The sequence below is a fragment of the Conger conger genome, chromosome 14 (assembly GCF_963514075.1).
Source record: "Conger conger chromosome 14, fConCon1.1, whole genome shotgun sequence".
Lineage (NCBI taxonomy): Eukaryota > Metazoa > Chordata > Actinopteri > Anguilliformes > Congridae > Conger > Conger conger.
Window position 1 is genome coordinate 25,557,842 of NC_083773.1, and position 21,061 is coordinate 25,578,902.

The following is a 21,061-nucleotide window of genomic DNA, read 5'->3' on the forward strand; positions in this document are numbered from 1 at the left end:
ACAAAACTCTCCTTCAATAATGATGTTTACAGGTGTTTGCACATGCAGCTTCCTGAAAACAAAAGTGTAGCCAGCAGTTGCAGTGTTTGGCCAGGTGTCAGATGTGGATTGAAAATTGACAAACTGTAACTAGCATTTACTGTTGGTAGATATGCTGTTGTCATTTCTACTACTATTCAGATATTGATTGTAGGTTTATGGCCTTGATAAAGCAACATATTACAAAACTATACAACTCCACATTACACCTTATTCTGTTCAAGGGCCTGAATATTGATGTTAAATAATATTAAATACCGCTTAACAGAATGCCACAGAATACCAGTATTGTTGACTGTTTTCTGAGGACAGCTATGCTATTACTGCACAATGAACATATGCCTTTTTCACCTTCTGACCTTCTTCTACTTAAAGAAGACCTGTCCTTTAAATATTCTGGAGTATTCTTTTTTCTTGTTTCTTCAAGCATCAAATATTAATACTTAACTTTGAGACAAAGACAACCTACATTCCAGAAATGAATTTCACAATCTTTAATGATCGAGTCAACCCAACAAGGCAAATTCACAATCAAAAATGTCGAAACTACAGAAAGAACAATGCAAACAACATGTGTGTAAGTAACAAAAGTACTTACAAAAGTAAGCAAATATTTAATAGCAATAAAAGTCCCTATATTGAAGATAAGCCCTTCTGTCAAAGAGGAGTATGTCAACATGAATGATTAAGTTGTGTTTCTCAAAGAAGGTTCCAGCACAATCAGTGGTACAGCACCTTCATCTGTAACATTTTGTCAGGAACACAGAGTGTACTATAGAAGCTGATGTGGAAATATTTTCAGAAATTAATTATGACTAAATTAATCTTCTAGCTTCAGGAAGACTCGTGGCATTTGTTGAGATGCGAGGTTTTTATTTTGGCTTGAAAATGGTTTCTTCTTTTTGTAAACTCGAACATTTTTCAAAAGTTTATATGTGGAATCTATGGTGTGCTTTTCAGGTACCTCTGTTCCACATGGCTCATCATTGTTCCATCTCTGTTTCTGCGCTGGGATTCTGTGCTGAGTCAATCTCCATTGGATCTCCATCTGCTTCCTTGTCCCCTCCGGGTGTCGGGGGTGAATCCACACATATCATGGCATCGTCACCGGTCTCATCTGGATTAGATAACACATCTCCAGCATCGTCTTCCACTGCACCTTCTGGCCTTTGAACCATGTCTGCTCCAGTATCAGGTTTTGGACTCTCGCTCACATCACCTTCCGGTGGGTGATTGACAGGAGCTGCATCTTCAGATCTATGGAGCTCCAGCGTTCCGTCCAGGCTGACAGCATCTTCCACTCCTCCTTTTGGTTCACTCCTCTCGACTTCTCCACCCTCGGCTTTGGAAATTTGTACTCCTTTAGCCCAAGGTTGCGGAATCTCAATCACTCCTTTAGGTCTGTTACTGTTTTCAGCTGTACCTGTCATTTCATGACACTCTGTCCTTTCACTCAACAGTGTCTTGCTCTCTGTATCTGCACCTAGGCAGTTTAGACTCTCTTCCACTCCCCCCACATCTGTGGGACTCTCTGAAATCATGGATAGCTGAGGGTCTATTTTACCTGTGCCACCCCCATTTTGAGCTGGATTACATCTATCTGAAAGACCATCTTTTTTTCCAGCTGGTTCATGAATTTCCTCTGGACAGTTGTCACTGGGATTCTTTGCCATTCCTACCACTTCCTTCTTGATTTGCATCTCCAGTGCTGATTCCTGCTCTGCTGCTGGAGTGTCATCTATTTTCCCGTTAATCTCAATGTCTTGGTTGTTAGACTGTGTCTCAGCAGGCACCCTGCTGCACCCTGTCTTTGCTCCAGTCTCTTCTTCCTGTGCATTGAGAGTGACTGAATCTGGGAACCTGGGCTGGTCTATTTTCCTGTTAACTGGGGGTGACTGTTCAACTGACCTTTCAAGTGGTGGGTCAACTGATGATCCCTGACACCGAAAGTTGTCAGGGCTGTCTTCATCTAGATCTGTCTTATTCTCCTGGTTAGACCCAGATTCACTGAATAGGTCACCTTTTCCTCGGTCTTGGTCATTCAGATTAAGCAGTGGGTCAACTGATGATTGCAGACTCTGAAAAGCCTTTGAGGTGTCAGGGTTGTCTTGAGTTAAATTTGTCTCATTCTCCCAGTCAGACCCAGATTCATCTAATGGGCTACCAATTTCTAGGTCTTGGTTATCCAGAGTTTTCTGGGCTTTCAACAGTCTTCTTTGAATCTTTTTTGGACACCACACAAACTTATCTTTGGGCTTGTAGTACCTGAAGGCATGCTCAATCAGATTTTTGCGTTTTTTCTTGTCACGGACAGAAAAGAGGAAGTAGTCCATTACACTCTGTTTCAAATGTGGCAATTGATTTTTGATGAGAGTCTCATCTAAGAAGAATTTGACCAGCGGCTCTTGGTAGTGCTTGAACCCCAGCTCCCCTAAGCACTTCAGGATCCGGGTAATTCGCAAGCTGTTGTGTGTGTTTCTAAAGCAAAGAAAATATTTAAATATTTAAAATACATAAGGATTTACAGATTTACAATAATGAGGTACATTTTTGTTCTTGAAGATTCAAATTTCACCCTGAAATGTACCCTGAAAGTACAATAATGTTCTCTTTGGGTACAAATTAGTATATTTTCTAAGCCAAAAAGATACAAATTAATTATATATTGCTGGCTATGGGTTCAATTTCATGTACCTTTTTATGTACCTTTATTTCTGAGAGCGTGTCGTGAAGAAAGAGGGTGTGTGTTTACCTACCAATGGATTATTCTGATCATTTACAAACTTGTTAAATAAAAAATAAAAAAACAGGTCAAGACCAATGATTAGTTCAAAGTTTTCAACCTCCTCAATTTTCATAAGGGTTGGGAGATGAATTTTCATCTGGATTATAATCTAATTTGACGGGTATCTCACATGAGTTCTTTCCACCAGGGCGTTTTTCTCGCCACTTTTGGAATCTTTTTGTTTTTCTACTGCAGAATTTTGTACCTTACTTGATTTTGGGGGGTTTCCGTTCAGTCTTGGCCAATTGTTCATATTTTGTAAAGGGTCTTTGTGAAAGTACAATAGAATTGAATTGAACAGTTAGTTGAATAAAGCATGACTATAAGTATCAGGTGCTGCTGTTGAATTATATGAACAAACTGACCGGTTGAGGTTCTCAAATCGTTCTTCCCACTTCTCCGACCTCTCTACTTTTCCTGAGGATTTGTCCACTAGCCGTATGCCATAGAAGTCCAACATCAGCTCATAGGATATTACCAGCCTCTTCTGTGCTTCCTCATCTTCACAAAACTCCTGTAGGGACAATAGAGTGCAAAAACACAAGACGAGGGTAAGCTGTGTGCTACACTACTTGAAGTTATTTAACTCCAATACATTATGTAAAAAAGTGCCTACCTCGATCTCCTTTTTAGTAAGCACATTGGCAAGGTAATTCATTCCAGATTCTTGCAGTGGAAACAACCTGAGAAATATACAGAACTGTGTTAAGAGTTCAAAGGGTAATGCTATCAGAAACCAAATGAGCAGCATGTTAGGTCCCACGTCATACTTGGCAAGTTAAATAAATGAGATGACACAATCGGAACCTTAACCACAACACAATTTTAAGAAATAACACAAGTGAAATGTATCTGTCCCCCATAGCTTCAACTTCTTCCATGAGTGTAACTAGAACTGCCAACCCAACCCATAACCCAATATTAACCCTATCCTTCAATCAAAGCACCAGTGCAGCACTTAAAACTGTTTTTCAGATTAATTCAATTGAATCACTTAGGTGACACTCAGCATGGCTTACAGAACAGGGTAATATCAGTGAAACACACTAACACAACAATGTGATATCACCAAGAAGGCATAGCGGGCCATTGATAATAATCCTGATTGCAGTGGGAAGCTTATTCCATCACCAGGGGGCCAAAAGAGACAGAAGACATGACCTAAAAGTGGTATACTCAGGGGAGGGAGGTGCCAGATGCCCAGAGGTAACAGAACAGAGGGGCAGCAGAACTTCCGCTTTAGCTGCTTGATAAGCTAGAACCACGTTTTGGTGTGAGCTAATATAGGTAGCCAGTGCAAGGAGATGACAAAGGAAATGACATGGCTGATCCGGGGAGGTTGGAGAACAAATGAGCGGCAGCATCCTACGTGAGCTGCAGAGGTCTTTTTACAGTATTGGGTGCAATTCAGTGTTGATAAACAGTGTATGCCTTACCATTGAATGTAGGAATGAACCCACTCCAGTCTTGCATAGTCTCCTTTCCAATCCATATGAAATTGAGAGATATATACGTCTATAGAAAAAAAGGAAAATGCTGTCAGCTCACCAGATATTGGGGTACTTGCAGTTCATAAAAAATAGTATTCATGGAGTGACATACTCTCAGGTAATGAGGGAATTTCATTGCGGTAAAATTGGAGATTAGCCATTGGTTCCTCCTGATCCATATCCTGGAGAAACATGCAGGGGGAAGGGCTTCAGCCAGGCAAATGTCCTGCATTGATATTCATGTGTCTGACATTGACAAGATTTGTACTCATATTGGTAGAAAAAAGACTTACTGAAGGTGACTTGCGGTTATCCTGTTAAGACAAAAAGTATCCTCAGTGAATCGTCAAAAGTTTAAGCCTGTAAAATCTGTACACGCTGAATTTATATATAAAACTATGCCAAACAGGAATATCAATATAACATTCTCAATGGCCTGCGTGTGCACCAGTTTTTGTTCCAAACTTTTGCCTTTACTTAATTGATCCAGTTAGTTCATTAGAGGGATATATTTAGTGAATTGTTTTTATATTTAGGAGGAACCCATGGCCTTACTGGATAGCCGCGTCGATAGGTTTGCATGTCCATTGCAGCTCGAAGGTTTCTTCTCCACTGGAAAACAGCATCACAAAGACTAAAAACGTAGTGCCTTTTTGTTCTTTTGCTTTTGCACTCTATCCAACTATAGCTATAACTATCTATAATGTCAAACACAAATTACAAAATTATAGGTCTTCAGAATTAAATACAAATTTTTGTATGCAAACACCGTTAAAAGTCACCATTACTGCACAGCAAAGAGAATAGGAGGCCCAGGATTTTATGTAGAAAAAGTAGTTGTAAAGTTAGCTACTCCACGTCCGGAAAAAAAACTAGATGTGAACTCTTGCAATTTGTGCAAAATTCTGCCAGATTCCATCGCTCTATAATAATTCTAAATATTGATTGAAAACCTTGTACAGGGTGACCAATCGTACAGTAGGCCAACTATTACTTCTGAGCAACATTTGACGGCCCTTACTACCAAACACGCTTACTCGATTATATCGGGAGCGTGTATAATTGGAGAAGTGTAGCCTTTTAAAGTAATATTGTTGCAACAATAGGCTATATTTACAATGGATTGGCCTCCAATAATTAATTTACACAACAAATCAGTTATGTGTGCTATATTGTTTAGGTTACAATACGGAAGTAAGACGAACCAAATTCATTGTGGAAAAAATATGACAAAATACATAAGAAGGCACAAACTGTATGGCGAGTGTTTCTCTGTGAGCTTTCTGCTTCGAAATCGCAGTCCGTTTCGTCCTCCCATGTAGAATCATATTCGCACAGTAGGTCGTCTTCGTCGTCCGACTCTCTGTTCCACGGTGAAAAGGTTGTCATGTTGGACTTGACAGTTCTGGTGAAAACCGAGGGCAGGCTGACAGCAATGTAAAATAGCGTCCGAATTAGATTTAGTAAGTAGGCTGCTAGAACTGAGTAATGACACATTGGGTACGTATAATGGCACTCTATTACCCCCGAGAGTTTTCTAAGAGTCGATTTCGCTGAAATGAAAGTGAAACTCAGCTCAGGACAGAAATTGCAGTGTATGCTGTCAGGCAGGTTTTCGAAGGGATTGCTGAGTAGGAAATATACCTTATATCCAGACGTGTTGCATTGCATTTGAAGTATTCTGTCGTGAAAAATATGTAGGCAAAGTACAGAACAACCTGCCGTCCCCGGAAAACAATAGGCTATTAGCTAACATGGCTTCAAGTCCTATAATCTAAGTGACTTCTGTTATAATTGCGCATTTAGCAACACGGATAACAGCATGGCGACTGAAAACGAACGACGATAAAGCTATACATATATAGACAGAAGGCCCAAATTATTACAAAGAATCGTTTATGCTTTGTGTTCAAATGTGTATATTGTGATGCCTACTTTTGCTTCTGCTTGAACAACAAACAAAAACAAACAAACATGCATATGGCGGAATTGCTGAAAAACCATAAAAAATAAGTTTTGTTGTGAGTACCTAAAAATTAGGCTGTGGTAAACTCAAAACCATGATGATGCATAACATGCGTTTGATCACAGAGCTACCTGTAGATGGCAATAGAAAGCACACATCTTTTCCGGTGTTGTTTTTCGTAAACCAGTTAAGCCACATTTTGTCATATATAGCTATGCATGCCATGAAGAATACAATTCCAATTTTTGTATTGTGCTTACTGCGCTATATTGCAAAAAATGACATAGAAAGAGGTTAAACATTTTCATCAAACGATAGACAGAGATTAATCAATCGGTTCTTAATTAGGTTGGGTTATATTTCTTTCATATTTATTTCCTTAAATATGGGGGGGGGTTCTTCATGGCATGCATAGCTATTTCTGACATAACATGGTTTAAGAATAATCCCTGAAAACATCAATAGCACGTCATTAAGAAAAAATAACAGGTTGCTAATGTTCTGGGATTGCAAGTGTGGTTGGAAAGGAAACCAGGACCGAGTTTGGGAACCACTGGCTTAAACAGATGTGAATTCTGATGCGCATTCTTTCTTTTTTATTCTGAAGTTGAAGTGTTGCTTCTCTATAGTATGATGTTGTGTTACCAGCTTTCTGTACACATATCTAAGTGTTTCCTTTAAAGGATATAAAACAAGTAATGATAGCCCTGTACAGGCTAGCTATTTAATTGGAGGCAAAGCATCATCTTGTATGCAGGAAAGCTGGCCAGGATGGAAAATTCTATACTGTACGTAGTCATGAAATCTGTCTTGCAACATACAATGAGACTATGGCCTTAGTGAGAGCTATGTGCTATGGAATGAGATGGCACATTGTGTTTACAAACAGCAGACTGAAAACACATTTCACACATGAATCAAGAGCACTTGAGCCAGAATGATCACTGAATATGTGCTTCCCCGCTTAGCCACAAAGCAATATTCAACAGAAAGCCTATCAGTAACAGCTGCCAAAAAAGTAATATGGAATGTGTACCCATGGCCACCTTTCTAACAACACTGAAAATGTTGCTTTGCATCTCTGTGAAGGAGTGGCCTTCACTATAGAGAGAGAGACCAAAAAAGTGTGTGTGTTGGTATTTTTTATGTATATGCATGTCTGCATGAATAAGCATGAATTCTGAACAAAATAAGTGTGAATAAAAAATAAAAATTGAAAGAATATGTGAGGTTAAGTTAAAATGCTGATTGAATCCATGCCTCAAGAGTTTATGATATTTAAAGGTTAACACAGATATTGGTGATGTCATCAGATGCCAGTGTAAAATAATTTATTTTAACAGTCAGTCAGGTATATATAATCAGTCAGGTACATAGAATTTGCATCAAGATGAAAGTATTTGCTTAGACATGCACTTTAGGGTTTGAGAGCAATTAGGAACCATGCAAGAAGTGTAATACCTAGCTACATGACATCACAAAGGAGAAAGTCTGCACACCGTTTAATGGGTGCTCATTAACGAATGAACAGAAGAATTGCTCTTCACCTTGCAAAGATATTTTACAATGAATTGGCATCGCTTTCTCATTTAATCTTTCTACCCCCATCCCCACTCCCACCCATTCATAAAGAAAAGGAGCAGTAAGGGTTTTAGTTTGATATCATTGATATATGCCATGCATAAATTAATAAGAAAAAACCTTCTGCTTATCCTCTATGCAAATTGGGTACCACACTGTGAATGTATGCTGAGTTTCCCTCCCTCATGAGTAAATTTAAAACAGAATAACACTCCTGGGGTACATATCTGCTATACAGTATATACACAAAATGTATTATACATGATTTTATTATTTGTTCTGTGTTCTTTTAATGATTTAAAGCATTCATCTCAGTAACATCATGTTTTAAATGCTTTATGCTTTTGAGAGAATCAGTGGCAATTCTTTGAGTTTGTTCAATATTGGTTGTGAAACTGTGAAAACGTTCAACCCACTCTTCGAGGACAGCAGAAACAAAACTGGGCCTGCAGTGTTCTGTCTGACCATTGCAGACCAGAACAAGGAACAATGAGTTTGTAATTGGATTCAGTACAGCGGGCCTTTTTTCTTTTTTTCAGACATTAATTGGCTAATATTTGTGTTATGTGTCTGGCATTTGAGAGGACAGAAAATGCATTTCTCTTCCATTATGGGGGTGTGCCTTTCTCCAACATCCCCCCAACTCTTAGTTGCTATTTTAATCTTTGGTTACTGTGGAAACCAGCAGAATGTGCCAACCTCTTGCATACAGTGGTGACTACACCAATCACATCTGGGTGTATATATTTCTCTTTGAATTGAAACCCATATCAAACCCCTGTAGTGGTGAGTTCTTTTCCTGTGCCGTTTCACAGATTCCCGATCCCACGCTGTGATAACAACAGTGCTCAACAGAAAAAGAGACCAATCTGGTCTAAGTCACCTGCCAATTATCAATCACACCAGGGTTCTTCTTTTGCCACTAATTCACATTATTATGAAATTTAAGTCCCTAAGGTATATTGTGAACAAGTATGCATGTGCTGTTTTTCTTCCTGTCACAGGTATTGTCGAGCAATGTATTTACGTAGTCTGAATGTTTTGTTACCGATTACTCTGTCTATATTTAATCTGTCTGTATTTACTCTGGTCTGTGTTGATGATAAACCTGGTTCTATACTCTTATCTGTGTTGATGATGAACTTGATTATATATGCTTTGCAGGAGATTGTAGCTTTTCTGACAGGACTGAAATGTATCTGTGCAACAGATGTCTGTCTTTAGATTTCACATTGATTTTTATCTTAGTAATACAATTAACATAATTAAAATAAATTATGATATTTAATCAAGTCTTAATGTCCATTCTTTTCCAAATTACATTTCAGTATGTTTATTTTAGTGTCACCAATGAAACCAAGCCAGGCAAGAAAAAAAAGAAAATCCTTTCTGAATAAAAAAAGAAAAACCATTCTGAACAGACACACTATGGTACTGTACAACTGAAAATGGAAGGTTTTTTCATTGGGAATTGTCACTCAGATCACATTGCTTTTACAAAAAAAGAGCTAATAATAACTGACCTCACTTATACCAACAATTCCTTTGCTTGTGTCTTCAACAACATGAACATTACGGAGAAAAGGCTCAACATAGATACCTGACTGGTTAAGACTGGAAACCAGTTGGGCGAGGCCTTCATTTGTGACCTCTCCTGAAAGTGAATCACATAATGTAGCTTCATGGACAATATAAGAAAAGATTTTGCATTTAATGGTTGATAACATGTTAATTGAATCTTAGTCAGCTTTTGCATGCTGATCAAACATTTTCGAAACATCTATTGAACAGAGGACAATATTCTGCTTTTGACCCCCTGCTGAAAATCAATGCATAATTCTACACCTACATTAGCACAGGATATGTGATTGTATTCCTATGTACTCCCACTTTTAACTGCCTTGGAAACTAAACCTAACCCTGGATAAAGTGGGTGGCACCTACCCCCATCAACATCAAATGAACCTTGAACTCTCCCTGGAAGAAGCCTCACATAAAATTCTGTTCCAATCCCTGTCTGAAGGCATCTGATTGCACAGGATGTCTGGAGGTGCAGCTATTTATGGAACACTGATTATATTACCATTGTCACTCTCCATGCTTTGGTACTTTGAGAAGAACATTTTCTTAAAGTATGTAAGTCTAGCCACTCCAGCTGTTTCTGCATGCTATGCTTATTTTCTGTCGGGATGACTGGAAAATTAGTATTGATTGGATGCTGGAGCTCATTACACACATGAGAAAAGTGAATATGTACCTAAGTGGGAGAATACTTTGAATTAGGATAGGTTTGAAGAGACATTTCTAATTGGTGCCATTGATATTATAGCTATATTTCAGGGGATCTCAGTACATGCTCCATGGCCCTGTCTCTTTCTCGGACAGTATACAAAGCTACACGAAAACTCCTCCCCCATCTCTGTCCATCAACTGGCAACAGTTCTATGACTGATGTGTTTTCACTGAGCTGTGATTTTGTCCTCAGATAAACTCAGATGCTTTCATTGCAACTGACAGTTTGAGAGATGATATGCTATCTTCTGCAGTTTATTCTTCTTCTTGAAATGCATTAAAATACATTTATACTTGGGCTATGTAGAATACTACCACATAGTATGTACAATATATTATCTATGGACATTGCAAAATATTTCCTGCTTATTAATTTGTGCACTGATAGTAATAAATATACAGTAATAAACTTTACTTCATTCCCATTTTTCCCATTCTCATCATTGCCCCTAACCCTCAACCACAATCTCAAACACCAAGATTCTTCTAGCGTAACAACACAACAATTCCCTGATTGAATGTCATCTTCATTTTAATCTGGGTAAATTCTGATAGAGAAAGAAACCTGTTTCTGTGTAAGAGTACTGGAGTCTGAACTCACCACTATTCCTGCTTAAATCACAAGTACAGGCAATAGACAAAAATGGAAAAATATTGGTAAATGAGGGACAATAAGTAAATATCTACAATCATGAGCCTACCATACAGATGTTGCTAATTAATTGACTAAGGATATTCCAGTATGCATTTTCCTAGAATGCTTTCAAGAGGCGACTTGAGTTTCGATGCATTTGGCAACAGCTTCAGCAATCAAGACAGGTAAACTTGCTGATGTTCTGGGGAGTCATCTTCAGCTAAAGATAGCTACTTATCCATACTGCTCTGAAATTGGGCCAATTTCCCCTCCACATTTGTACATGAATCGGGGAGCCTTGAATGAGAACAGCATGGGAAATGGCAGCGAGGTGTGCTGTATTAGAGGTAATAGATAACATTAAGTCACATTATCCACTTGAGAGTGTGTGATGTTATAAAATGTACAACTGATTTTACTGATGTACAATTTTGTAATTTTCTTCTGGTGTCCTCCATTAGCTGCCAAACATGCTGGCATGTGTTCGGGTTTAGTGGATATATGCTTCCTTTTAAATAATATATGTATGTGACCTAGTTCTTTTTAAAATAGTCGTAATATGTCTAACGTATATTACGACAGACATAGTCTGTCCATGGTAGCGTGATTATTATGATTTTATTATATAATAATATGTTGCATTTATCTAATATCTTTCATTGATATTTATATGAAAAATGTGGGAGGAGGGGGAGAGAGTGACCATTATCCATTTTAATCCATATGTATTCGTCCTCAGATATTCAGATTCAGATATCAGGGGCGGCTTGTAGCGTAGTGGTTAAGGTACATGACTGGGAGCCACAATGTCAGTGGTTCGAATCCCGGTCGAGCCACAATAAAAATGATCCGCACAGCCGTTGGGCCCTTGAGCAAGGCCCTTAACCCCACATTGCTCCCCGGGCGCTGCACTGTGGCTGCCCACTGCTCCTAGGTAACTAGGATGGGTCAAATGCAGAGGACAAATTACCCCACGGGGTTCAATAAAAGTGTATCTTATCTTATCTATTATCTTATATTAGCTGAGTTGGGGAGGGATATCAAAAGGGAAATTATCTGCTAACCAGATTTGGAATAAGTCATTCACACCATGTAGTCTGTAATGACCACCGTCAGTTTGTTGGTACAGTATAACCATAAGATGCTATTGTACAGTTTTTTTTGTAGAATTTTATTGTACAGTGTGACTCTGGGGACTAGCCCACTAACACCACTCCCGGCTGGGACATGGCTTGCCCAGGTCTGACATCAGTGTTGAACCCCAGCCCCGCTTGGATTTGTCCACCAGTATGAGATGGTTACAGTGCAATATGGCAAATATGAGAACAACTTATTCAGCCAATCACGAGCATGTTCCATTGTTTACCAATCGTTTGAGGAAGCCTCACACTGTGAAAACTGAATTTTATGGTCTGTAAAATAACAAAGCTATGAAATTGTAAACAGTTGAAATGTAAATAATTATATTACATACCGTCAAACACCATAATAATACATGTAACAGGTAAGCTACCATTTTTATATTTACAGGTATGCTTTACATATTGTTGCCATTATTTATATGGCAAAGTTCTGCCAACCCATTCACCAATATTTTACAGTAAGATTGACATTTCTTCATACAGTGCACAAGGTCTGCCACAGAAAGTAACAAGTTGGTTGAATCCAGGCATTTGTTTATTTGTTATAGTAATGCGTGCACAGTAAAATTCAGTGTTAAATCAACACTCCCTATTAGACTCGCTTGGTCAGAGTTACATTAACACTGAACATTCGACTGTGTGGCGAGTGTCCTCTGCAGAAGATTAGTCTGAAATCCCTGAGAGGGCTCTTCCTCTGCCCTTTCCCTTAATAAGGTCCCACCAGCTGCTTACACTGCCGGTAAAGTTCAGCTTCATTTATGTCACTCCCGTGGCCCCTCCACCGCCGTGACTGAAACATCCTCTCATCTCTCTGCTTTCATGGGAGAGCATCGTAGCAGTGGCCTTTCTTCCCACACCCGGTAGCTATTTCTCTCCAGCCCTGACTGACCGGTGACATTGATTAGCAATGTTGACAAAAAACAACTATTGGAATGTGCACAAATGTTACAAAAATTTGGCAAAATTAAAATGGTACCTTTCAAAAAGAGTGATGAGAGATTGGGAGAGAGAGAGAGATTGAGAGAGAGAATATACAGACATGCATACACTCAGTGTGCAATTTATTAGGTAGACCTGTACACCAGCTTGTTAATGCAAATATACAATAATGTGGCAGCAACTAAATGCATAAAAGCATGGTGGTCAAGAGGTTCAATTGTTGTTCAGACCAAATGTCAGAATAGATAAGCAATTTGATCTAAGTGACTTTGACTGTGGAATGATTGTTAGTGCCAGGTTTGAGTATCAGAAACTGCTGATCTCCTGTGATTTGCAGTGAATTGTGCAAAAACAAAAATCATCTAGTGAGCAGCACTTCTGCAGGCAAAAAGGGGTTCTTAATGAGAGGGGTCAGAGGAGAAGGGCCACACTGGTCGAAGCTGTCAGGAAGGTGACGGTAAGGCAAATAACCACACATAACAACAGTGGTATGCAGAAGAGTATCTCTGAACACACAACGTGTCAAACCTCTAAGTGGATAGGCTACAGCAGCAGAAGACCAATAAGTCTAAAAAATAAGTCTAATAAATCCTAATAAAGTGCTCACTGAGTGTATATACTTGGTGTATGTGTTATGAATAATGTTATTTCTGGGGTTTATCTTTAAAAAGCAGCAATGGTTGGTTGCCCTATTTCTCTCAAAAAGTGAGTCTGCAAATGACAAATGTTCCAATGATTAGTGTGGAACAGTGCGCTTTATAAAGGCCAGCTCCACGAAGCATGGCTCATCCGTCAGAAGAATGATACATTATCCAAGTGGATTGTGAATATCCTTTGCATGCACGCTTCAAAAGGCAAAGCAATCAAGATGGTTCAGTATGAAAAGGCCAGGAGTTTCCACAATTCCCCAAAATACTCTCTCTTTCTTTCTTTTTTCCTTTTCTCCCTTCCTTATGTTTGATTGGGCCAGGCTGTGTGTATGTATGTATGTATGAGAGAGATCATGTGATCAAAACGCCAGGTTAAGGGGATGAAGGAGTTTGGCCTCCTTCCTTCCTTTTTTTGTTACCTTCCTTTAGGTGTTTGTAATAATTTGTTTTTCATTGAAGAACATCAAAAGTCTTTCTTTCCTTCTCTCTTCCCCTCACTCTCTCTAATCTTTCTTTTTTCTTACTAAAAGGGAAAGTATTTCCTTTACTACTAATGAAAAAAGTCTTCATTTTACAAACTGTGAAAATTATATTGTCAAATCAAATATTTTCCTAGGGCGGCCTGCCACAATAAGATCCGAACAGCCGTTGAGCAAGGCCCTTAACCCTGCATTGCTCCAGGGGAGATTGTCTCCTGCTTAGTCTAATCAACTGTACGTCTCTCTGGACAAGCCAAATGCGATTCATGTAATGTAATGGTTGACAGTTCCTGTGATACCATTCGGTTTTTGAATGTTCCTCGTGAAGCTATAGTGTTTTTGCATTTTGCATTTAATCCTTTACATGACGACGTAAACGGTTAAATCCAAAATCGCTCCCTTTACGAGCAAACACTACGGGAACAATGGTCACCATTAACGGCACCCCGCTGAAGCTCCATTGGAGAAAGCAATCAGCACCACGGCCAGCGGCTCGTGCAGGTTCTTGCGACATGTTTCTTTAAAGTAGGCTAGGCCTACGTGCTACATAGAAAAATAGTTTTGTTCCATTTTCATAGACTCTTTGAAACTGTATGGTCGTTTACGGATTAAAATGTTAATGAATATAACTTTTACATAGTAGGTTCTGTAGGTCTTCAGAAAAATATGGAAATGCAGACATGTAGTCAATGTAGCTATGGATAATTCACGTGTAATGAATGGATACATCAATCATTTCTTACAGTTATTCTACTGCTTAGCAAAAAGCCTACTGCTTGCAAGCAAATTAATAACCTAATTATTTGTTTGTAGACTCGGCTACTTTCCCCACCTCAACCCATTTTACTGTAGCCTCCGCGTTATCAATATGTGTCGATACGTATGATGTCAGACGAGTAGTTACTTGTTAATTAAACCTATTCCCCCTTTCCTTTCAGCTATGAAAAGTGAACCGGCGAATGAGCTCGCCTTCTAAAAGTGGCAGTTTGGAGGCGAATCACTGTCGGGGATTTAAGGTCTAAATATAACCAGTGTTCTGCTTCTGATGTGAAGCAATAGTCTGGTCTATCTCAGAGATTCAGCTTCCGTAACCAATTTAAACAGAGACCGCGCTGCAGCCGAGGTAACCAGGTAGCTACTTGGCCTCCGGTTACAGTACTGCAACAAGGCAGATACGGTGGCAGAAGGGAACAAAAATTATTTTTTTTGTTGGATTAAATCATTCTGAGACGTAAATCCATGTAAGAAATATGGAAGACGGAGGCTTTTGTTGGTGTCGTGGGTAGCTACTGTCTGCATAGGTGTTATCATAAGGCTGGAGGTTAAATCCACAGGTGGAACACTTGTACTTTTTGAAGAACGTAACATTCAGATGTATCTATAATGAAATAGAATAGCAGAAAAACATGCTGTGTAAGTCGCATTGGGCAAGGGCGTTTCTGGAGAAAAAACGTGTTCGTGCAATTGCGCTGCATATTGCGTTCGCAGTTTTCGATAAACCACAAAGGAGCGTAGGATGCCATAAATCGCACAATAGCATCGACTTTGCTTGCGCTTTCAATGAATGACTGGCAATTTCAACATCTCATCGAAATACAATTGCGACGGAATTTCTTTACGGACCTTCGAGCTTCTTCAGTATTCGTCAGAATGTTATAATTAACCTGCTGCATGTCATATAGGCTACACTTATTTTAAGTTTTCTCGGAATTAAATGGTTTCGCTCATGCGCTAGTGTGAACACCCATGATGTGGTGAGTTGCACTAGCATTTCAGCGCGGCTGCCCACCATCCTTCTCCATTCTCTTTCGCCGCGCGCGAAGATGAAGAAGCAGAACATTCGAACCTTTTCTCTGATCCTGTGCATGTTTTCCTACCTGCTCGTTGGGGCCGCCGTTTTCGATGCACTGGAGTCAGAAACTGAAAACTCGAGGAAGAGAATACTTGAAGAGAAACGTGACGACGTTAAGAAGAAATACGGCTTTTCAGATGATGACTATCGAGCAATAGAGTGTGTGGTTTTGCAAGCTGAGCCCCATCGCGCAGGGAGGCAGTGGAAATTCGCTGGATCCTTCTACTTTGCCATCACCGTCATAACAACGATAGGCAAGTTTGATTTCTCACGATACTGGTTTGTTTTTGGTAAGATGGTAAAAGACCAGTAACATTGGCATTCATTTGTTTTAGAATATTGACGAAGATTTCCCATTGTGTTATTCTCTATGTATGCTGATATAGCCTATGGTCTTCTTAATTTTCTTACAGTACCCTATGCAACTTTTCGTTTGAACCGTATAAGTGAATATATTCTACCCATAAGCAATACACAACAAATGGGGTTGAATTTACAGTTGTGGAAATATGAAAAAATACAGTTAAAGTTTACACATCCACCAATGAACTTGTTTGGCTCTGTACCTACTGCAGCACATTTATTTGCAACAAAGCAATAAATGTGAGGTGAAAGTGCTGTTAGCTTTAATTTGAAGGTATTTAGGTTATATAATTACAGCCCTTTTTATACATATTCTCCCCATTTCATGGGACCAAAAGTAACTGGACAAATTAACATAAACTGAAATAAAGTTGTCATTTAACACTCATTTAGCCCAGCGGCAAAAATATTTAACAGTTGGTTGCAAATCATTTGTATTCAATGACTTCCTGAAGTCTGTGACCCATAGACAAAACCAGATGCTGGGCATCTTCCCTGGTGATGCTCTGCCAGGCCTGTACTGCAGCCATCTGTAGTTTGTTTATGTTTGTTTTTGCCTTGAGTCTCGTTTTCAACAAGTGAAATGCATGTTCAGTTGAATTCAGGATTGGTGGTCAGTAATGAAAATTCCACTTTATGGCCCTGAAAAAAACTCCTCGCTTGCTCTAGGAGCATGTTTCTGGTCATTGTCGTGCTGCTAGGTCCAATGACTTTTGAGGCATTTGGTAGGATCTGAGGAGATGCTTCTGTGCACTTCAAAATTCATCCTGCCATCAGCAGTGTTGTGAGCCAGTTCCATTGGCAGCCATTCATGCCCAAACACTACCTCCACCATGTTTCACAGATGGGTGCAAGGGGGTGCTTTGGCTCATGAGCATTTCTTTTCTGCATCCACTCTTTCCTCTTTCTATCACTTTGTTGCAGGATAAAACTCATCTCACCTGTTCATAAGACTTTGTTTCAGAACAGTTTTTAATATACTTTTTTAAAATCAAAAATCTAACCTGGGTTTGCATATTCACGGGAACCCTCTGAGGTTATGCTGGTGTAGTCTTCTCTTTATGCTGCTCTTTAACACATCTATGGCCACATCCTGGAGAGTATTCTTCATCTGTTCAGCAGATGAAAAGCGCTTTTTCTTCACAATTGAATTTATTAATCGGTCATCCACTACAGTGGCCTTCTATGGTCTACCAAGTTGTTGATCAGTCATGATTGGTCCTCATGTTAGGACTAATCCAAAGTTTGCTCCCTGAATCAACTCTAGACCCTTTGTTCGCTTTCTTGTGCATAAATTAATGTTACAAAGACAAATACCTGGCCCGGAAACAACTGGCAGAGCAGTCAATTGTACAATTACTTTTGCTCTCCTAAAATGGGGTGGGAGGCTGTTTATTAAAAAGCTGTAATTCCTACACAGAACACCCTTATATGGATATATACTCTTAAATTACAGCTGACCTCATACTATATTCATGGTTTTATTTCACAGCAATAGAGCCAAAGCAACAACTTTTGCATTTAGCTGTATATTCTATCCAGTTAGTTTGCTGCCAAGCATCAGGCCCTTTTGCACCTGCTGATGATTATAATACTGTGTGTGACTATGTTGGGGTATTGCAGGCTATGGCCATGCGGCTCCTGGTACAGATGGAGGAAAGGTGTTCTGCATGTTCTACGCGGCTCTGGGGATCCCCCTGACGCTTGTGATGTTCCAAAGCCTGGGGGAGAGGATGAACACCTTCGTCCGCTACCTGCTGAGGAAGACCAAGCAGAGCCTCGGCCTGCGGCGGACAGAGGTCTCCATGGAGAACATGGTGCTGGTGGGTTTGCTGTCCTGCATTGGCACCCTGGGCGTTGGGGCGGCCACCTTCTCCTACTACGAGGGCTGGACCTTCTTCAACGCCTACTACTACTGCTTCATCACCCTCACCACCATCGGCTTCGGGGACTTTGTGGCCCTGCAGAAGAAGGAGGACCTGCAGGAGAAGACGTCCTACGTGGCCTTCAGCTTCATGTACATCCTGGTGGGGCTGACGGTCATTGGGGCCTTCCTCAACCTGGTGGTGCTCCGCTTCCTCACCATGAACTCGGAGGATGAGAGACGCGACGCGGAGCAGCGGGCGTCCTTCAAGAGGGGACGGGGCGTGGGATGGGGCGTTGCCGGGAGGCAGGGGGGACTCAGCTCAGATGAGGACAGGTGCAGTAGAAGCACCCTCTTCCTGCCCATGGACGAGAGTGCCAGCTGCATCAACCTCATCCCGTCGCCAAGCAAGGACCAGGAGCAGGAACTGGAGCAGGTGTACCTCCAACGGTTTCACCCCCCAAAACCAGAGTCCCGCCTCCGATCCCTCTGCCCCTGCGTTTGCTACCAGCTGGGTGTCTGTGACAGCCCCACCCTCTCACACCATGACCATCCAGGCTGCCACACCAACTTTGTCTACTATAACTCCATCTCTTACAGGATAGATGAGGGGTCCCACAGCTCGAGGGAAGACGTAGCCCAGTGTTCCTCTGAGGGGGCCTGCATTTCCCCGCTCACGAGGAGGAATTCGTTATAGCACCTCCAGCAACTCTTCAGCAGAAATTCTGCAGATTTAATGTTCATATACATTTTTTTACACTGTGTAAATCGAGAGGGTGAGCTGAGTATCATCTGTAAACATTTCCAAACTCTGTTGTTTATATACTTGATGTCCTTTTAATCACACTGAATGTTATTTGCGCTGTACAAGTGATTTATGCTGCATGAAGGATGCATGGTTATAGGACAGGTAGATTGTATCCCTCTTCCAACAAGTTTGTGACACTGACAACAGGCCAGGAAAAATCTCAATGTAATATGTTTTATTGTATATCTTATTGTCAAAACAAAGCAAGCAACATGTAAATAAGTATTAAGAAAGAAACGAATACCTAGTGGTAAGAACTATGGCATGGTAATAAGAAATTCTACATTCAAGGGCACAGCAGATCCAAAACACTATTGTATAAATTATATATACAGTAAGGTCCATTAGTATTTGTACATCAGCATATTGGATTTGAAATGAAGCAATTTGGAACATTAAGAAGAAAGAGAGCACTGGTGTATGTTTGGTATCGTTGCCTTGCTGTGGGATGAAGCACCATCCAATGTGTAAAATTGGAGGGGAGTTTGATTGAACTTGAGTAAATGCGTCTGTGCACCTCAGAATGAATTCTGCTGTTGCTATCAGCTGTTGCAATATTAGTGAAGGCAAGTGAGTTAGCAGCTATGACGGCCATACATGCCCAAACTATAATGCCCAAACCTTCATGTTTCACAGGTGAGGCCGAGCTTTGCTTTTCTTAGCTTCCACACTCTTGCTCTTGCTATCACTCTGATACAAGTCAATCTTTGTCTCATCTGTCCACAAGACATTTTTTCCAGAACTCTGCCGGCTCTTTTAGGTACTACATAGCAAACTGTAACATGGCCATCCTGTTTTGTAACTAACTAGTGGTTTGAATTTTCCAGTGTGGGCTCTGTAGATCTATTTGTGAACTTTTCTGCAGAAAGTAGTCAGTGACACATCCTCACCTGCCTCCTGAAATGGGTTTCTGGTTTTTCTTCATTATGGTGAGAATTATTTGGTCAAAAACTGTAGAGGTTTTCCTTGGCCTACCAGCTCCTTTGCAATTACTGGGCTCACCTGTGCTCTCTTTCTTTATGGTGTTCCAAACAGTATTTTGGTCAGCCTATTGTTTGGTCTAGTTATCTAACCGTTTTCCTATTTCTCAGCCCTGACTTTCAGTAGCATAACTCTGGTCCTCATGTTGACAAATGACAATAGCAGTCTCCAAAGGCAATCAAAAGTCTAGAATCAAGAGTAGATACTGAAAGCTTTCTTATACCTGCACTAAGGAAGTGATTGAATTCACCTGAGTAATTAGAAACCGCCGATAATTAAACTGTCCAATTACATGAAATGTGGGTGCTATGTATAATAAGGGATGCAATTCCTTCAAGGATCAACCAATATGGATGTACATACCCTCAAATTAAAGGCGAAAGAAATGTCATTTTCAGTTTTCATGTTTCATCTCAAATCCAATGTGCTGCAGTAGTACAGAGCCAAAAGAACAGAAATGGTACCACTCTCAAAATACTTTCCAATGACCTCACTGTACCTACCCTCTGATCTGGTAATATTTTTTAAAAGTCAAGAGTGCAGGTGTTTAATCATATCTGGGATATTGGTGGAGGTGAGGATTTTAATACAAATATTTTTGTATTCTTTTTTAATATCTTAATCAAAGTTGTTATTACTTATCATGAACAACAAAGGATAAATATCCATCATTTTAGAAAAAAACATATACTTGGGAATTATATGGTTTATAGTAAAACTTATAACAAGGCTGTTGTAATCCTTTTTCCCTATATGTGTTGATATATCAGTTGAAGTGTTCTGTTTATGCTAGTTAAAATACACAGATGTCTGTGCTATTACGCAATGTTTCATGTGTTTTTTTACATGGCCTGTTAGACCTGCAGCTAATTATTTTTCGATCTGGTTCAGCTCCAGCACAGAGAACATTAAGCTCCCATGCACTGCATGGAGAGTCCAATGTCCCCCACATATACAGGAACATAAAATATGTACAGTAGCTCTGTTTATAGAAAAAACATAATCCAATAGATTATTCAGTGGTTCCGCAGAATACACATTTTTAAAAAGGAATTTATATGGAAAGTGACAAGGAACAAATCAATTTATTGAAATAACAGATTTTCTATTGTGGTATATATTTACACATTATTCTCCAAATTTTGATTTGATGGTAATTTGGATGACAGTCGGCGAATAATTATCAGATCAAAGCC

The 21,061-nt window shown here is 39.9% G+C and overlaps 2 protein-coding genes across 2 annotated transcripts; one reads left to right on the top strand and one right to left on the bottom strand.

Moving 5' to 3' along the window:
- Positions 1 to 518: 518 nt before the first annotated feature.
- On the bottom strand, positions 519 to 6,146 carry LOC133110119 (opioid growth factor receptor-like). Its single transcript, XM_061219999.1, has 8 exons — positions 5,569 to 6,146; positions 4,870 to 4,926; positions 4,608 to 4,628; positions 4,427 to 4,496; positions 4,261 to 4,339; positions 3,441 to 3,507; positions 3,190 to 3,338; positions 519 to 2,517 (listed from the first exon to the last, which is right to left on the bottom strand). The coding sequence occupies exons 1-8, from the start codon at positions 5,983 to 5,985 to the stop codon at positions 1,023 to 1,025; spliced, it is 2,355 nt and encodes a 784-aa protein (XP_061075983.1). The 5' UTR covers positions 5,986 to 6,146; the 3' UTR covers positions 519 to 1,022.
- Positions 6,147 to 15,128: 8,982 nt separating this feature from the next.
- Positions 15,129 to 19,849, top strand: LOC133110332 (potassium channel subfamily K member 15-like). Its single transcript, XM_061220347.1, has 2 exons — positions 15,129 to 16,103; positions 17,836 to 19,849. The coding sequence occupies exons 1-2, from the start codon at positions 15,821 to 15,823 to the stop codon at positions 18,771 to 18,773; spliced, it is 1,221 nt and encodes a 406-aa protein (XP_061076331.1). The 5' UTR covers positions 15,129 to 15,820; the 3' UTR covers positions 18,774 to 19,849.
- Positions 19,850 to 21,061: the final 1,212 nt, after the last annotated feature.